Source organism: Cucumis melo, chromosome 12, assembly GCF_025177605.1.
Source record: "Cucumis melo cultivar AY chromosome 12, USDA_Cmelo_AY_1.0, whole genome shotgun sequence".
NCBI classification, from domain to species: Eukaryota; Viridiplantae; Streptophyta; class Magnoliopsida; order Cucurbitales; family Cucurbitaceae; genus Cucumis; species Cucumis melo.
In genome coordinates, this window is record NC_066868.1 from 11,178,107 (window position 1) to 11,196,766 (window position 18,660).

General features: G+C 33.1%; 2 protein-coding genes across 3 annotated transcripts; both read right to left on the bottom strand.

Annotated features, from left to right (window-relative positions):
• Positions 1–9,378: 9,378 nt before the first annotated feature.
• LOC103500362 (uncharacterized) lies at positions 9,379–10,915 on the bottom strand. The gene is made up of 2 exons (XM_008463648.3): positions 9,624–10,915; positions 9,379–9,528 (listed from the first exon to the last, which is right to left on the bottom strand). The coding sequence occupies exons 1-2, from the start codon at positions 10,333–10,335 to the stop codon at positions 9,431–9,433; spliced, it is 810 nt and encodes a 269-aa protein (XP_008461870.2). The 5' UTR covers positions 10,336–10,915; the 3' UTR covers positions 9,379–9,430.
• A 967-nt stretch (positions 10,916–11,882) lies between these two features.
• LOC103500356 (stress-response A/B barrel domain-containing protein At5g22580-like) lies at positions 11,883–13,218 on the bottom strand. Of its 2 annotated transcripts, none has more exons than XM_008463636.3 (2): positions 12,644–13,218; positions 11,883–12,362 (listed from the first exon to the last, which is right to left on the bottom strand). In XM_008463636.3, the coding sequence occupies exons 1-2, from the start codon at positions 12,760–12,762 to the stop codon at positions 12,032–12,034; spliced, it is 450 nt and encodes a 149-aa protein (XP_008461858.2). In that variant the 5' UTR covers positions 12,763–13,218; the 3' UTR covers positions 11,883–12,031. The 2 variants fall into 2 exon arrangements, with proteins under 2 accessions (XP_008461858.2, XP_050936431.1); XM_051080474.1 differs by having other exon boundaries at positions 12,647–13,127.
• Between the last annotated feature and the right edge of the window lie 5,442 nt (positions 13,219–18,660).

Consider the following 18,660-nt stretch of genomic DNA (forward strand, 5'->3'; position numbering starts at 1 on the left):
TTTTGCTTCCGCGTCTATGTTTCAGTGTTTCAACATTCCGTTTCTAATGAAAATTTAGTCTTTCCTCGTTTTAAGAAAGTGTCTATTGTTATTGTTTCTTTTTAGTAATGACCTCAGCTTAGTATAAAGAGTTGGGTTGTTACAGGTCGACTGTGTGAAGAGTCATATATCTGTGAACCGGCGAAAGAGGCCTGAATGGACCCTAGTTCGTGCCTGAAGGGGCCCGACCTTAGAGAGTGGTGAAAAGGGCTAGCCTTTCCACCGTTTGTAAAGTTTTTCTTCATCTTCTCTGATCATTCTAAGAGTGGAATCTTAAGGTTTGAGTGAAGAAGATCACATTTCTCACTTCCCCTAACTTGTAATGTCATTTCTGTTCTTTCCATTCTTTGTATATCTTTATAATGTATTTGTTTACATTGTACAGTGCATGAAGGTCTATATTCTTTAATACATTGCATATTTATACCAGTTCAATCCCCCATCTCCTTACTGTTCATCCATCTTTATGTTATTTGTAGTTTAACTCTTATGATAAGTTCTTGATAAGAAAGTTAGCTTATATTTTTTTATCGCGTTAGTTGAGCTATTTTCATCACTTGGTCAGTGTATATCACTAACTACTCTAGAGGGCAAGTAACAAAGATATGGCTAACACATGCAAGGAGGAGTTTTGAAACAAACTCCACTTGGTGAGATAACTTCCATCATTTGTATCTCGAAAGGAGAACAAGTGTAAGTATTAGGCGCCGAGAGGTTGTCACCCTTAAACGCGAAGCTCTATAAGTCTTGTATATGAAACGTTCTAAGTATAACTTGTTTAACGCAGCTTGGTCATTTGGATCTCGGGAAGTGAGAAAGTGTAGCGTTTAGAGATACCGAGAGGTGCTCGCCCTTAATCACAAGCACGTTAGTTAAGTCATATCGCATCAAGGTTGTTTGTTTGCTTAATCGTCTGATAATACATAGACTTTCCGTCACCCATTTCTGTTATACAAGTTAGTTCACAATTTCATCTTGCATACATCTTAATTTTCTTTTACATATTTTCTAGTGTAGATGAGTAGATATAGTTTAAACTTACACTTGTTTATAGTGTATAGTTTATTCTTTTATACTACCTAAACGCCTAGTGAACCCTAGAACTAAGCTTTGATATCAATTCCCCGTGTTCGACTCTGGATCACCCAGATAAACTTACTGTTTCGCTTACACTTTGGTAAGCAATAGGAAAACTTGTACACAACGAGGACTTAGAAGTATGTGATGAATAGATACATTTGGAGCATTTTGCATGCAATGATCATGTCTGAACGCATAATGAAGGGATTCATAAGGAGCATTTTGTATGCATTGATCTCAAATCAATGATGCATTATGAAGAATGAAATATATTTACCTCTTTAAGTCCATGTAGTTAACCAACTAGATGAAGTTGTAGGCACGATTGACTGGGATTGACTCCCAACAAGTGTTGACTCCAAACACAAACAACTCTAAAATCAAGCACCAAGCAATCGTTGAAGGTTGAAGACTGTGAAGACGTTTAGGATTTCAAGTCTTGTGTTAGGATATTATTTCATGTACTGCTATAGAATGTATATATAAACACAATTCATTTTGTATATACACATGTAAAAGAGAAATAAGAATATTATTTTTTATTGATTTGTTGGTGTAAGAAAAAAAACATTTATATGTTTTATTTTCAATAATAAAATGATCACATACATTATTTTATGAACAATTACTAACAAAAGCATGAAACAAATTGACACAAAAGATTTATAATATCAATTTAAAACTGACATTAAAGGAAAACAGACATTGAAATGCATCTTTAATGTCAACTTAAAACCGACACTAAAGCACAACCGACATTAAAGGACTTTAATAACATGATCATAGATGTCAGTTTAGAACTGACATCGTACCTCTTTAATGTCGTTTTAAACCAACTCTTTAATATCAATTCTAAACCGACATTATTGGTCTCCTTAATATCGGTTTTAAACGACATATATCAAAACACAACCGACATTAAAGGGTTTTAATAACACTATCATAGATGTTTGTTGCCAACCGACATGGTACCTTTTTAATGTTGGTTTTAAACCGATATTAAAGCTCAGTTTTGTTGTAGTGTTTCTATAACGACCCAACTCCTTATACTGAATCGAAGTCATTACTAAATATAGAACAAGTGGTTTAAGTCATAAAATTTATTAAAAACGCGTAAGGTTTAAGAAATTTTATTTGTGAAAATTTAAACAAGGTAGTTATGCAAAAAGGTGTAATGCGTTCTAAAGTCCTACTCGGGCCCTATCTACATAAAAAGATGATAAGTAATGAAAAGTACTCAAACTCAAATACGAAAGTCTAAAATAAGGATAAGCGGAAGCAGTAGCCCCTATGGCCCTCCACGGTCACTTCGGGTCGCTCACCAGCTTGCCCTTGCCCTTGCCTCGTCCTCTACCTGAAAACATAAAATGAAGAGAGTGAGTATAAAATACTCAGTAAGGGACCCACTACTAGTCCCACTAGGTGCCTGTTAACTTCCTGTCAGAGTCCTGTAACTGGTACCCAATTTCTGGCACGTTCCCGAACACGTGCAACATGCGCTCCCGTAGGAACGTAACTCTGGTCTTCGGTGCCCCGGGGGACACCTAGGACAGTCGGGATGCGAGGACCCCGTCGAGTCACTCGAGTCATATCTATATCCATGCTAGACTGGTGTCCCGTCGGACCACACAGTCCTCGATAGGTGGTGATCCCGAAGCCCCATGCAGGTACGACTCTAACAGATTAAGCTAACAGGTACCCTAATTGCAGTATACATACACATGGCATCAGCATATAACATATCACATAAATCGTCTCTACACTCTCCGTCTCGACATTCGTCGTATAGCCATAACAGCTCTCGCCACACATAACAGGCTATAGTATAACCATATCGTCAGTTGCATCATACTAACATTTATTTCAGGCATCGTACTGTCTAATTCTTAACATGAAAAATTGGAGCATACATAGTCTCATACTTCTAAACATGAAGCTAGTAGTAGAATCTCTTACCTGGAGATTTACTTGTCGAGTCCTAACCGCGAGGCAGTACGCTTTCCAAGCGACGAGGTCCTAACTGTTTAATATGCCAAAATTCGTAATTAGGTCGCCAACGACTAACGGTTCAAGACTCATTTGAACTAACTTACCCTAGAAAGAGGTTGCAGTGCTCGAGCCCCTACTGAAGAAATCCCGCGCTGCAGCAATTACTTGGTCCAAAACGTCCCTTAAGGAAAATAACTTAATTTAGTCCCAAATTAATTTAATTAACGTCCGAAGCATGGAGTCTTACTGGAAAATGCCACAATAATTAATTAAATTACCAAAATTTAGGTGGATGGAGCCAAATTAGTCTTGGCGGCTCGGCTGGAAGAGGACAGGGACCGGCTCGGCTTGGCGCAGGCGCGGTTCGGCTCGGCACAGGGATTTACGCGTGCTGCTCGGCTTGCAACAGGAGGGAGACGCGGCTCGGCTACGCAGAAGCGCGCGGCGCGGCTTCACACGCGGATGCGGCTCACACGCGGATTCGGCTTCGGGTTCGGGCGCGCGGATGTGGAGCGGCTCCGGGTTCGGGTTCGACGGCTGGAGGCGCGCGAGGCTTAGCTGTTGGATTTTCGTCGGCGCGACGGCTGGCTGACGAACGTTCCGGCTGCGCTGCGTCGGATCTAAGCGGCGCGGCGTGGCTGGGCATGTGAGCGACGGCGTTGCGGACACGGCTGGCTGGCGAATCGGCTGCGGCTCCTCAGCGCTGGATCGGAGCGACGCGACGCGGCTCGGCTGTCCTCCTCAGATCGAAGCGGCGCGGCGAGTTCCGGTTTCGGCTGGCTCGGTGAGTTCCGGCTTCGGCTGTCTCGGCGAGTTCCTGCTTCGGCTTGCAGACACGGCGCGGCTGGGAGGGTGGTTCGGCTCTACTGCGGCCGGCTCCGACGCTTGTGTTTGAAGCTGGCGGCGGCGTGCGGCGGCGGCGGGCGGCGGCGGCGCAGAGAGTGGCGGCGGCTAGGGTTTTTCTTCTTTGGGGAGATGAGGAGTCTCACGTCTCCCAATGCCTCCTTTTTAAAAAAATTTAAAATAGTAAAAGAAATCAATAAACCCTCTTTTCTCTCTCTTCAATTACCCTCTTTTCTCTCTTCAATTAAGCCACCCTTGACCCTTTCCAAGGCAAATGATTAATTTGCTAATCCATTAATTAGATTATTTCACCCCTAACTTCAATAAAAAAAAATCAACTTTAGTTTAATAAGGGCTTCCCCCAATTATTTCCAACAAAATAAAAATAATAAAATAAAAAGAAATTCTTATTATCCTAAACAAATAAGGGTTCCCAACCTTAATTACTCGAGAAAATCAAAATGGTAAGGTTCTTCCAATAAATTTAAAATTCCCATAACCACACTTAATATTTATGACAATGGGCAAAACAAAAAGAAATATCAAATTGTTGGGCGTTACAGTTTCCTAAAAGGTTACAAGTTTTTGTTTTCGTTTTAAAATTTAATATGTAGTTGATTATATTCCTCACTTAATCTATAAATCACAATCTTACTGCACTATTTTACTATCTTAAGGTGTTTTAGTTAGATTATTTTCTTTTCTACTATCTTTTCAGACCACTGTTTCAAAAACTTCAACATGCACCTTGCTTTGCTTATATATGTATATGATATATGATATACTTACACACACATATATGTATGTGTGTGTCTATATATATAATCATCCCAGACTTTACAATAATAAATATATACAAATTTTATAATAAAACATCATTATTAATCTTTTCAAACAGTTGAGCAACACTGTATTGAAAAATCAGTTTTATTATGCAATTGTTGAACAAAGACGGTTGATCTTTCTTTTTTTTTTTTCTCTTTTTGTTTCTAATTGAATCAACTCATTTAAGTATATGTCAATCATTTAATTACTTTTATTTTAATTTAATAATTAGTTTTATTTTATATATTAGACCATATTATTTAATTCAATCGATAATCTTATAATTTTTTTTAATTGTTTCTAATTTTCAAAAAAATATTTTTATTGAATATAAAAAAATTTATTGCATTGCAATTTATTTTCTTTAAAGACAATATTATACCTTCTTACCAATATATACAAAAGTTCTTATTTTTTAATTATAATTTTCTAAAAGTATATTTATTAAACTTTTTACATGAATAAAATAGAAAAAATAAATTGTTTATTAACTTAATAAAAGTCAAATTGTTAGATTTTTTTTAAAAATAATGTTTTTTAAAAAATAATACAAAATATAGAGTACGAGTAAAAGGATCGATAAAAATAGGGTAGTGAAGTCGTGGATGAGTCCACGACTTCGCTAAATTGGTTACCGAAGTCATGGACTCTATCCACGACTTTCATCAGTTTTCACCTACATCACACCTTCTTTATTCTTTTTCCTTTTCTTTTCTTTTATTATATTTTCCCAACCTCCAAATTCCAATTCTAGAAATATCTTTCCTTAATTGTTAAATTAACATCGTCATCCAAATTTTAATTTGATTATTTTCTTATTAACAAAATCTTTTATTCTTTTTATTTTTCTATTAAATATCACGATTTTCAACTTTGCTTATTAAATTCAACTTTTCTATTTAATTTTAATTATTTCCTTATTAACAAACTTTATTATTTTTTTATTTTTATTTTTTCGTTATATATATATATATATATCCTAATTTTCAATTTTCTTAATTTAATAAAAAAATATATTTTTAATAATATTTTTTAATTAAACATTATTTTATAGGAATACATAATTAGATGGGGTCTTTTAAAAAATATAACAAAGTGACAAAATATTTACAATGTATAGAACAATTCCGAAAATGGAAAAAGCTCAGAGGTCCGACGTGTAAAATACCAAAAATGCCCCGTCAACCATGTCGTCAACAACGCGGGCATAATATATTTACGATTGTTTAGATTTGGTTATTGTTTGGTACACGATCTTTTAGATTTGTTTATTGTTTGGTACGTGATCGTTTAGATATGACTACAATTTATCTTTTCAATTATATCGTTTAATTTTGTTAAGCGATCATTTAATTTGGTTACGTTTAAAGATTTGGGAATCCAAATCTAAATGATTTTAATTTTTCAAAATTTGGTACACAATTTTCAATTCTTTTGGTATACGATCGATAATTTTTTTTTTTACATGATCGTTTACATGTGGCTACTCAAATCTAAATGATTTTTTCTTCAATATTCTTTATACACGATCTTTTATTTTTTCTACACGATCGTTTACTTTTTTTTTACACAATCGTTTACATTTGGCTACTCCAATTTAAATGATTTATTTTAAGATTATTTATACACGATCTTTTATTTTTTTTACACGATCATTTACTTGTTTTTACACAATCGTTTATATTTGGGTCCTCCAATCTAAATGATTTTTTTCAAAATTCTTATACACGATCTTTTATTTTTTTACACAATCATTTACTTTTTTTACAGATCATTTACATTTGACTGCTCCAATTTAAATGGTTTTTTTTTTTCAAAATTCTTTATACACGATCTTTTAGATTTTGCTATTTTTTGTATATGGTCATTTAGATTTGGTTACCCAAATTTAAACGACATAAAAAAAAGAGGAAAAGAAGAAATACAATGGAAAACGTAAAAAAAAAATCAGAAAAGAAGAAATACGACGGAAAGAAATCGCAGCAAAAAAAACAGAGAAACTGAAGAAAGACGATGGAAAGAAATCGCAATAGAAAAAGAAAAGAAGAAAAAGAAGAAAGACGATGAAAGAAATCAGACGAGGAAGACGATGAAAGAAATCGTGAGGAAGAAAAGAAAGATGGAAGGATAAACCTATGATATTTAAAAAATAACTAATTTTATGGATTTTGTTACACGGGCCGTAAATAGTTTAGTGTTTTGTTTTGTTTATGAAAGTTTTACTTATTAGATGTTAATTTTTTAAAACGATAATTTATGAGTTGACTATAGTAATTTAGTTAACACGTGTATCCATTCAGCATTAAGTTAATTCACGTTAATTAATTATGAAAACTATTTAAAAGTTCTTTACAAAAAATGGAAAAAGAAAGAGAAAATAACTATGCATATTAATGCATGATAGTGATTTAGTTAATACGAGTTTCCATTCAGCATTGTTTATTTTATATCTATAATTCAATAATGAAATTTTTAAATAATATTTTTTATAAAATTCATAACTAAGATTTAAAAAAATTAATCAAATTAAAATTGAATGTAAATTTAATAATTAAGGAAAGATATTTTCAAAATTGAAATGGGGAGGTTAGGATATTTAATATATATATATATATATTATAATATAAAGTAAGAAAGAAAAAGAATAAAGAAGGTGCGATGTGGGCGTGATAGTTCATGTCGTGGACGAGGTCTATGATTTCGATGGACAACTCAGGGATTTCGATGGACCCTGTCAATGACTTTACCTAGTCCAAGACTTCACTATCCTATTTTTGCCATTATTTTTTTTAAATAACATTATTAAAAAAAATTCAATTATTATTTACACTTGTCTTTGTTTATAATTCTATTTAATGCATTTGTAAAAAGGAAAAAAAAATTGTCAAGCCAAACAAATAATTTTGTCTCATTTTTTTGTTCATTTAAATGATTCAATATATTTCAACTTTTTAACTTCCTTAAAATTCATTCTATTTTAGAAATTCAAATTATTGAATTGAAATTCTTTGTACATAAGCGTGTATATATATTTCATTTATTTTTATACCATAACTCAATTTATGAATACATTCTGAAAATCAAATACTTATTATTATATGTTAAATACATTTAAGATAATATTTAGTGTCATCTAATATTTTAAATCGAAATTTTCATAAATATAATCCCGAAATTTTCATAAATATAATCAACATGTAAAATATTTACAATCAGTATAACAAAATAAAAAATGTATGAAGTTGATTTTTTTTAATATTTTAAGTTTATCCTTCTTTTTTATCGTCTTTTTTCTTCTCTTTCTATGCAATTTTTTTTCTTTCCATCATCTTTCTTACCTTCCTTCTCTTTTATCGTCTTTCTTACCTTTCTCTTTTATTTTTTCAAACTGTTGTTTGGTTAAGATTGGGTAGTAAACATAAAAAATATTTTTTTTTTCAAAACTGTTATTTTGTTGTTCAAGATTGTGTAGTAAATATAAAAGATCTTGAAAAAAAACGTCGTTTAGATTTACGATTGTATAAAAAAAATAAATCATTGTGTATTCAAATCTAAACAATCTTATACCAAAAGAATTTTTTTAAAAATCATTTAAATCATGTACCAACGAATTTTGAAAATTTAATAAAATTAAAAAATCGTGTAATCTTGAGAAAAAATCGTTTAGATTTGACTATTTGACAGGACATTTTATATTTTTATCATGAATTTATGGGCTTTTTCGTTTTTAAATTATTTTTTCCAATGTTATTTACCATAATTTCCTAAATTCAATGGCAACCTATCAGAAGAATGGTCTATCCAACGAAATTGAATTTATTTATAAAAAAGGTTCATACTATAAATTTAGTCAGTTGGTTTGTTTTGGTTTATGTGATCTTGAAAATTTCAAAGTTGAACTTGAAGTTTTTAAATTTCCACACATCTTCTCCGCAAAATTAAAAGTTTGGACCTATTTGATAACCATTTTAGTTTTCGTTTTTAAAAATTAAGCGAACAAACATTATTTCAACATCTAACATTTTTCTTTGTTATCAATATTCTATCTATGGTTTAGAAAATCAAACCAAATTAAAAAAAAAAAAAAAAAAAAAAAACTAAAACCTTCCCAAAGTCTTTTTTTTTTTTTTTTAGAATTTGATTAAGAATTGTATTATTATATTTTAGAAAAATACAAATACAAAATAAGATATGGATGGAAACATGGTTAATTTAAAAGAAAAAAAAAAGATTACCCAGGCGGGCGTTAGAGTATCTCTAGATATGTGATTAATTTTGTAACTTCTAAAATTTGTTAGACTTAATCCAACTGAATTGGGAACGGGAAATTCCTTGGACACCCTGTTAATTTTCAATAATATTTTGTGTAAATTAGAGAAACACTGAATTATTTAGTTGGAGAAACCATAATGAAAGAGATTCTCACAAATGCATAGAGATCACTACTAAGTCATATTTGATATAATTGAGAATGGATAGATCCTGACTTCATATCCTAACTGGAAGAACCTTACTTTTTGATGTGGCTTATTTTTAACATACTAAAAATATTGGTGAAAGATCACCTCTTTACTAAAAGCAATATAGACAAGTCGATACAAATAAACCAAGTTAGATTTCATGTATATCATTGAATGAGAAGAGGTAACATGCATTACATAGAAATAATGATCACCACAAAAACAGCCATCAAAGAAATGAGAATTTTACCACCAGGTCTGACAATTCCACCCTTAGAAAACACCTTATCTTCTGCAAAATCATAGAAGCAGTAAATATCATGAATCTCAAATCAAATATAAAAAACTAAATATTAACTTTGTAAGATTAAAGAATCAGAAACATACTGCACTCAAGAACGTGGCATATGCATCTTAAACCCACTCCACAATGCCCATCAGGCTTCTCACACTCATGACACAGATTAGGAACATGATCAGGAATGTCAAAGGAGATTGAAGTTCCCAATTTATATCCATTTTTAAGTTCAACATCTGAGGAGTTTCTGTAAACCCTTCTGAAATGGGAGCATTTCAAGTCATTTGGATGGAAGCTCTCCTGAAGCTTTCCAAGATCCTCAAAGATCAAACAAGAAACTTTTTGGGATATTTGTTCTTCATCTTGGTTTTGTAAAGCTACAATTTTTGGGCAGTTGTGGGCAGATTCAGTGATGGGTTTTGTTGGGTTAGAGCAGTTGAAGAGGAGTAGTGAGTTGATAAGGTGTGGTGGTGAAGGAAGCCCTGAGGATAAAAGGGAAGGGGAAACAAAATGGTGTGAAGAAGAAAGAAAATTGGAGATTATGAGAGTTTTTGTGGTGTAATCAATTTTGGAGATGGGGAAAACGCCAATTGAAGTTCTGAAATACAGTTTTTGAGATCTGCAGAGAATCATATGGTTTAATGGGAAGGGCCCATTTAGATTAGAAGAACTCAGGAAAGGGGGTTGAAGTTGGAATTTACCACAAGAAGTTGGGTCATTTTCCTTAGAAATGGAAGAACCTAAGCAGAAATTCAGGAACAGAAAGGACTGTAGAAGATGAAAACTCAGAAATTTCTGCATTTTATTGTTTTCTTTGTTCTTTCTGGTTTGATTTGTCAAACGGGTGAAGTTTAAAAGATATGTTTGAATACAGAGTGATGATAATGGAGAATCTACTTTTGTGTCTCATTTTTTTTTCTTTTTTGTGGTGGTCTCTAAGATCGAGGCTTCTTTAGAATCCAAAACAAAAGAACATTTTTCAGTTTTATAATTTAAGAAATCTCATTTTCTTCCTATCATGTCTGTCACTTTCACAGTAAATTATTGACTCTCCCTTCCTTTATAGATTCCCTTTAGAATAAAGAAAACAAAAGCAAAAATCAAAACTGAGAGCATCGATAAGGCTACGTCTATAGTGCTGGATATGAATCATAATTCATATCCAACATCTGCAGATTTAGCTTTTAGCTTGGTTGTGTTATTTCTCCCCTGACAAATTTGGATGGACATTTATAATAGACAGAAAGAAAAATCACAGAAACGTAGTCCATATATTTCTCTACCACAATTAAAATGCAACAAAGTGGGAGAGAAATAAGGATGAAGATACACATTACCATCGCGTTAAGTCTATGATAAACATAATCATCCCTAACACAATAATATATATAATGCAGTAGTGCCCTTTGACATAAGGAAAATGTTAAATTTCATACATATGTAGGGACATGTCAAAATTCATAAAGCTTTATCATAAGAAAACTACTTGTACAAAAAACTCTTTTTTGTTTGGAGCAATGAATTAGGTTATTATAGTCACTTGAAATGCAGACTATTTTAGTCCCAATAGAAGATGATAAACATTTTTAACAAAGAGGAAAAAGGAGGATAGGTAAAAAAAAGTAAATATTGTAACAAATAATACCAAAAAATAATTATAATTAATTGTAAATTAAAATAGTTGGAAAAGCCAACTAATAAAATTAGAGCCCCGACATGAATGGGTGTTCAAGGTAAAGAGTGGAATAAGGATGAATAAGGAGTTATTATTAGTAAGATATAAAATTGATGTTTTTAGCAGTGAAACCCAAAAACTTGTTGGGTTAAACAAGTAGTGGAGTTCACAACTCCTACTTCTCAACTTTTTGGATCAAACACACACGAAGTCGATGGGGTTAATTCATTTGAAGTTGGGGCCTAAACACTCTAAGAGAGATAATATAAATTCCATGATTTTCTTGGAATGAAAACTAAAAGTTGGTGTCTTTTTGTTTGAATTGTCTTTCTAAGTATTTATAAAACTTCTTTACACTTATACGTACCTATATAAACCCTTAAAAAGCCAATTCAAACATGCATTTAGAGTAATGTGAGAACATTTTTAACTTAATTATACATTTAAATTTAAGTTTACTTTTTCTCTCTTCCTATCTCCGTTAATCTAGGCAAGTAATTACAGATCTTCCAACAAAAGAGTGTTTAAGACAACATAGTGGCAGACAAACTTTGCAAAATGGGTCCTCTTATGTTTGAACAAGAGTGGATACTATCATCATCAAATTAGCAATCAGGGAAACAAAAACAACATAGAAAGTACGTATTAGACTACCTTAGCAAGCAAATGCATGGATCATCAACCACTTTCTTCCCATTAAGAAAAGACTTCACTTTCCATGATTATAAAAGCAAACAGAAGAGTACATACTGCAAATAAAGATTAGAGAGTACTATTCTTTTAACGTTGGACAATGCCACATTGTCCTTGAAGCCTCCTATATCATGCTGAAGCAGATGCCGGTGTTGGGGCTGTGGCAGTGGCAGGTGTTGGTAGAGGTGTAGATGTCAACACTGGTGGCAGAGCAGCCTCTGGTGTTGCTTCCGATGCTGGCGGTGACGGTGGTGATGGAGGTGGTGCAGCTACTTTGACGAGAATAGATGGAAAATCAAGGACTACAATCTGGTCAATGGCTGCACTGAAGGTGGGGCAGAACTCAAGGTGTTTAGGATGGGTAAGAAATGAAGTGATGGCTTCTTTGTCATCAAATGTCATTGAGAAGACGTGTGTGAAGCCTTGTGTCAGCATGTCTTGGCCTTCCACATCATGTCCCCTGTCCAAAGCCAAGCAGTAGTATATTTGCATTACCCATTTCAAGTTCCAAACAACGCTTGCAAGGGATAAAACTCTATGTTTTGTTTCAAAAGCAATTAATTTTGAACTTTAATCTATTAAATAATCAACTATTAGTAGGGTACTATCTCTATCTAAATTGATGTATCCATCGACTAGAATCCAAAGGAGATAATAAAATAATTATAATTATGACTTGGAATCAGATATAACAGCATGGATTAACAGGGTGAGAGGGGAGTTTAGATGAGAGAGAGATACCACTCAAAGAACTTGACAGAGTCAATATCAGAAACCATCTTCTCCACTTGCTCAACAATTTCATCCACATTGACACCTTCCTTAAACTTGGCAACAACAAGGTGCTTGAACTCGCCCATGGTTGTCTACAAAGACTCCAAATGTGATAAGAAGGTGGATTGAAGACCAGAATTTATAAAGAGGCATTTCATCGAACAGTTTAGCGTGGAGTTAAAGAGTAACTGGGTTTTTCCCCCTCTGTCCGCTGACACAACCCCAAAGTTCCATTTTCGCAGTTGGGTTTTGAAGCAATCAATCGCCTAAAAATGGCTATGGCTATGGGCTAAGGGTAATGGAAGTAATTGTTGGATTTGTTTCAATGTTGAGTGTTGACTGCATCAGGTGTGTATAAGGATTAAAGGAGAAAGGACCCACAAGGCCAGTCGCTTCGGCGCTGAGCCACACGGTTGGACTTGGACCCACCCTTCCCTGCTTTACCCCCCTCCATGAGACTCTCTCTCTCTCTCTCTCATCTCCTCTCGCCCCTCACTCCTTAACCCATTATTGAATAGACAATGGTTTGTGAGCTCCCATCTTTCCATACAAACAAATAAAATTAAAATTTATTTTTTAAAAAAAATAAAAATAAAAAAAACCCGCATGTCAGATGTTTACAAGTTTTTTACTAATTGAAGTAGATTACATTTGAACTCATCATCATACAAAATATATACAAATTAAAAAATATAAAATTTCAAAATTCGTCTTCCATGGTCTACTTAGGTAAATTTAAATCAATACTGTAGTTTTTAAAAATAATTATTGATATATTTTAATTTTGAAAATATTTAGAAGAACGTGATAATTTTAATTTCTCTTCGATGTCTTGGAGAATGTCTTGGTTGAACTCAAGACATTGCTAATACTTTTTTTAAATTTAAATTTCTTGTCTTCCTTTGTGTTCATTTTAAAAGTTTTGTCAAAAAAATTAAAATTTTTTTATTGCTTTTCAATATTAAAATTTATATGAATATTTCTAAATAATTAAATAATTAGATGAACCGTTTTTAATATTAACGCGTAGTTAAAAAATTAAATGTAAATTAAAATAATTTTTAATAACCAAATTACATTTATTTAATTGATAAAAGAAAATTAATGTGTTCTACAACCTGGATGTCGTCGATTTCGAGCTGGTTGTCGATGTCGACTTTGAACTCTATGTTGTTCTGAGTCCTCTTGGTTCTCTGGTTCTTGTTGGTACTCTTGTCGATCTGATACCTCTGCAAGTGTTTCATGATACAGATATTCGTTATGTTCGCCATAGCCACATCCATGTCCATGCATGTAAGAAGTTGATGGACTAACCCCTACATCATAATATCCTGTACCGACCTCAGAATCACAATATTCTGCTCCAAATGTTGGCATCATTGTCATCGGACTACCATAACCAGTTTGGCTTTATGTTTGTGTTGTAGGAGGCACTTCTTCCACATTATGGTAAACTTCATCGAGTTCAGCTTCTTCCACTCGACCACGTCCCCTATGAACTGGTTGAGGTACAATAGGTAGATTGTACATACTATGTATCTCCTCCATGTACCTCTCATTATTATTACATATATCAAGGACTTATTGTGGATCATCTGCAACATCATGAAGTCTTGCGTTGTTTGATCTCTGTAAATTGTAAAAAAAAAATAGAAATATTTAATTGAATAAATAATTTAAGTAATTATACAATATTTAAATATATACCAGATGACCCACGACTGCTCCTGGTCGAGTGATGTAGAGCCTCGTAATATTATTATACCAATGGATGTATTCTTGAGTTACATCCATATCAAATTGCTGAATGGAAACTCCTATTGCCATAAATCTTCTACGAGATTGTCATCGCACTATTAAATGTGCAACACTGTCGGACCAATTTATAACTCTCAAGTCAATGTTATGTAGAAATGGCTTCAGCATTGCATACTGATGGGTTATTTTGTTTAAGGCTGAACTGTCTAAGCACCCTATCGGGATGATGCCACTCACCAATATGGAAACATATGAAAGGACTGATAGTCCGCCATATATCTTGACTGTTCTTACAAAAATTTAGCAAATTATCAATCACATCTTTGTAAGGCTCCTAAATAATTTGAAACATCACACATTACATTAAAAATACATAAATATATGTGTTGAATAAGAAATTTTGGAACCAATCACAAATTGCCACATCATTTACTAAAATAATTATATTTGGGATTAACTAAAAATTGGCATGTGTCCCAAATTAAATTTAAAGACAAATTGGACAATTCTAATGATGTCACATGTCTTTATTATGACAATTGGGTCAAATTAATTATTTTGGTTCAATTAAATATTATTTAGTTAGGCTAAAATTCAATTTAGCCCAAAAATAAGCTTAATTTAGCCTAAAATAAAATATGACCCAAATCCATGTGATTGAGCCCATGGGTATGGTCCATGGACCAGAACAGGCTCAAGTCCATAAAAGCCCACCAGGGAACTCTATAAATAGATGAGTTCTCTTCATTTGTGGGGGTGGGAAATTTTTGACTCCAGAAGGTCTAGAGAGAATTCTCCCAAGAGATAGAAGCCTCCTCAACTCCTGAAGTCGACCACCCTCGAAGATTGAAGCTCTTTAAGATACAAGCTTTCTTCCAAGACTCCAATTTCAAGAACACCCTCAAAGATTGAAGCTCCTTTGAAGATACAAGCTTTCTTCCAAGTCTTCAACTTCAAGAACACCTTCGAAGATTGAAGCTCCTTTGAAGATCCAAGCTTTCTTCCAAGTCTCCAACTTCAAGAACACCTTCGAAGATTGAAGCTCCTTTGAAGATCCAAGCTTTCTTCCAAGTCTTCAACTTCAAGAACACCCTCGAAGATTGAAGCTTCTTCGAAGATACAAGCTTTCTTCCAAGACTCCAACTTCAAGAACATCACGTGCTTCGCTTCCTCACATCAAGCGTGAGCATCCAGACGAGAGAGAATCAGAGGATCAAATTCTAGAGATCGAACCACATCGCATCAAATCAACATAAATACAACATCAACACAAGTTCAACTCCACGAATCAAATTTCTTCAGAAATCTCGTGTGAACAATATGTTTACTAATGTATAAAGAAATTAAAATTTCAGTATCGACATACATGATCACGCTGAAGAAGGTCGAACATGTACCTATACTAACTAACTACATGAATAACTGATCTAGTTACACAAAATTGGTTTCTTCAACTGTATTAATAAAGTAAATTTTAGATTTTGATTTAATTATATCACTCATTTAGTATTAAACTATTGTTTGATATAAATTAAAATAAAATAGCATATCGTGAACCAAGTGCTTGTCCAGGTCGTAGATGATCATTTGGATGTGTAAGCTATGGAGCTATTGTGGGAAATCGTTCCCAAGCCCATATTTGAAGAAGTATCAACGGACCAGCTATGTCACGAACATCTCGCTTCGATGCTTTGCATAGTTATCTATACAATCATGGTAAGCACACTCCACCCCACGAGTATCGACCCACCTCATGTAAATCACCCAATAGTGGCAGGAACATCAGATGCATAAAACTACCTGATTTATCAAAAAATAGACTTCCACCCATTAATTGTATAATGTATGCTCTTGCATATCTGATCACGATTTCCTCTTCTGCATCGTCATCAAGTCTTAGAAATTGTGACACTAACCACGTGAGATTTAATTTTGATCTATTTATTTTATTAGCAAGTGGGAACACACCAAGTAACATCTGACATAAATTTATCCAGTCTTCATGCACTTGACTGATAACAGGTTCTCCATCGACAGGTATCCCTAACAATACTTCTACATCCTATAAGGTGATAGTGCCCTCTCCAGTGGGCATATGAAACGTATGTGTCTCCAGTCTCCATCTCTTAACGAGTACAGTAATAAGGTGCCAATATAACTAGATGAAACCCAATCTAGCCACCCCATAAAGTCCAGATACTTAGAGCAGAGGCAATATGTTATGGTGAAGTGGGATATTGCGTTGAACTACTTCTTCTCTACGTATACATCCCAACTCACCTACCGTTCTATTGTCCCACACAATTGAAGATCGATGAAAAAATTGATCATACAAAACATTAGTCAATCGATCCTGAGTTTAAAGTCCTAATCTACACAAAAAATATTAATTAGAAAGTAAACAAGTAGGTATAACAAAAAATGCTACATAATGGATTATATAAAATAAGTTTATCAAACCAGTTGGTACACAGAAAAAAAATTAAGTACACAATTTCTTAATTAGCAGGTGTTCATCTCTGTAGCAAAGGACATTTTCTTCGATTGTGACCTTGTTGACCACAAAATCCACATTGTACTTGAGAACTCGGTTCCCTCCAATCCATTTCATTATGATATCATGAACTCTTCGGTCGACCAGGTTTTCTCAACAATGATGGGTCAGGATGTAAAACGGGCATAACAAGTGTGATCCAGTAATCTTCATGTGGTACAGGTTGAAACTGAGGAGAGTAACATGAAACATACGTTGAAAGTTTGTAGTAGTCCTCAATGAAATCTTCGTAGTTCATGTTAAATCGCGAACAAACCGACATAAAATGCGAACATAGTATGCCAAAAGCTTGCCATTTGTTATATGAACAATATCTTTCTAACGCATTCAACCTTAATATTTGAATATTTTCTCCTTTCGCATTAAGACTATGGCGTCCGGTTTTCACATGAAACACGCCTTCATGTTGATCATATGATTGCACCTCATGTTTACTAGATCTTGCAGTCCATTTCAAGATTTTATCAAGTGCGTACTTGCAAAGTGACTTCACTTAGTACCGTAGACTTATTTAAAACTAATTGCATGTTATAAATTATTACCGGGGGTATTTATCTCGACGTTACAATGAAACTCTGATTTCTTCTCTTCGTTTCTCAAAATAATTGACGCATTTATAGAACGTTTCTTTATATTAAAGCGTTCACCGTTTCTTTACATATGTGATTGTATTAGTCTGTGTAATGGTATGTGTAATGACAGGGCGACATGAAAAACAGGATTCAATAAAAAATAGTGCAAGAAAAACCGTGACTAAAAACACAATTATGACATTTAAATATAAAAAAAACTGTCATCGAAAAAGTTTTCTTGACAGTTAATTAATGTCATGGAAAGTGAAATGATGAAGTTAATAAGTGTCATAAAAGATAAATAATGACATTTAATATCTATCATACAATATTAATAATGATAGTTATTCGCTGTCATAAAATTTAAACAATGACAGTTATCCGATGTCATAAAATATAAACAATGATAGTTATTAACTGCCATCGAAAATAAATAATGACAGTTATAATCTGTCATAATATATTGAATTTGTGACATTTATTCTATGTCAAGAAAACCACATTTCGTGACAGTTTTAAAGAACTGTCATAAAATACTTTCCATGACTATCGCATCAATGACTGCAAAAAACTATCACGAAAGCTTTTAATGACAACTTTTAAATGTCATCGTAGGCCCTTTTTCTACTAGTGAGTTTAATATTTATATTTGGTGACTAGAAATGGGAACCGAACCTAATATATATATATATATATATATATATATATATATATATATGTATGTATATATGTATGTATGTATGTATATATATGTATGTATGTATGTGTATATATATATATATGTATGTATATATATATATGTATGTATATATATATATATGTATGTATATATATATATGTATGTATATATATTATATAGAAAGAAAGAAAGAAATTGAATTTGACCGAATTGAATCGAGAAAATCGAACCGACCTAAACCAATATGCTAAATATCGATTTTTTATTTTTCTTAGTATAAATCGACTAGGTTTTCGATCCCGATTTTGTACAAAATTGTCCCGTCCGATCAATAAAGTTATAGAAATGAAAATAGCATTTAATATGCTAAATGTTTTTTCAAAAAACTAAAATAGAGGATTAACTTTTGTATATATTTATT

Excerpts from the sequence above, each read along its gene's own strand:
- LOC103500362 (XM_008463648.3), bottom strand. The coding sequence starts at position 10,335 with ATGCAGAAATTTCTGAGTTTTCATCTTCTACAGTCCTTTCTGTTCCTG. Across the intron at positions 9,529-9,623 it reads ATGCCACGTTCTTGAGTGCA|AAGATAAGGTGTTTTCTAAG; the intron begins GTATGTTTCTGA and ends ATGATTTTGCAG.
- LOC103500356 (XM_008463636.3), bottom strand. The coding sequence starts at position 12,762 with ATGGGCGAGTTCAAGCACCTTGTTGTTGCCAAGTTTAAGGAAGGTGTC. Across the intron at positions 12,363-12,643 it reads TCTGTCAAGTTCTTTGAGTG|GGGACATGATGTGGAAGGCC; the intron begins GTATCTCTCTCT and ends GGCTTTGGACAG.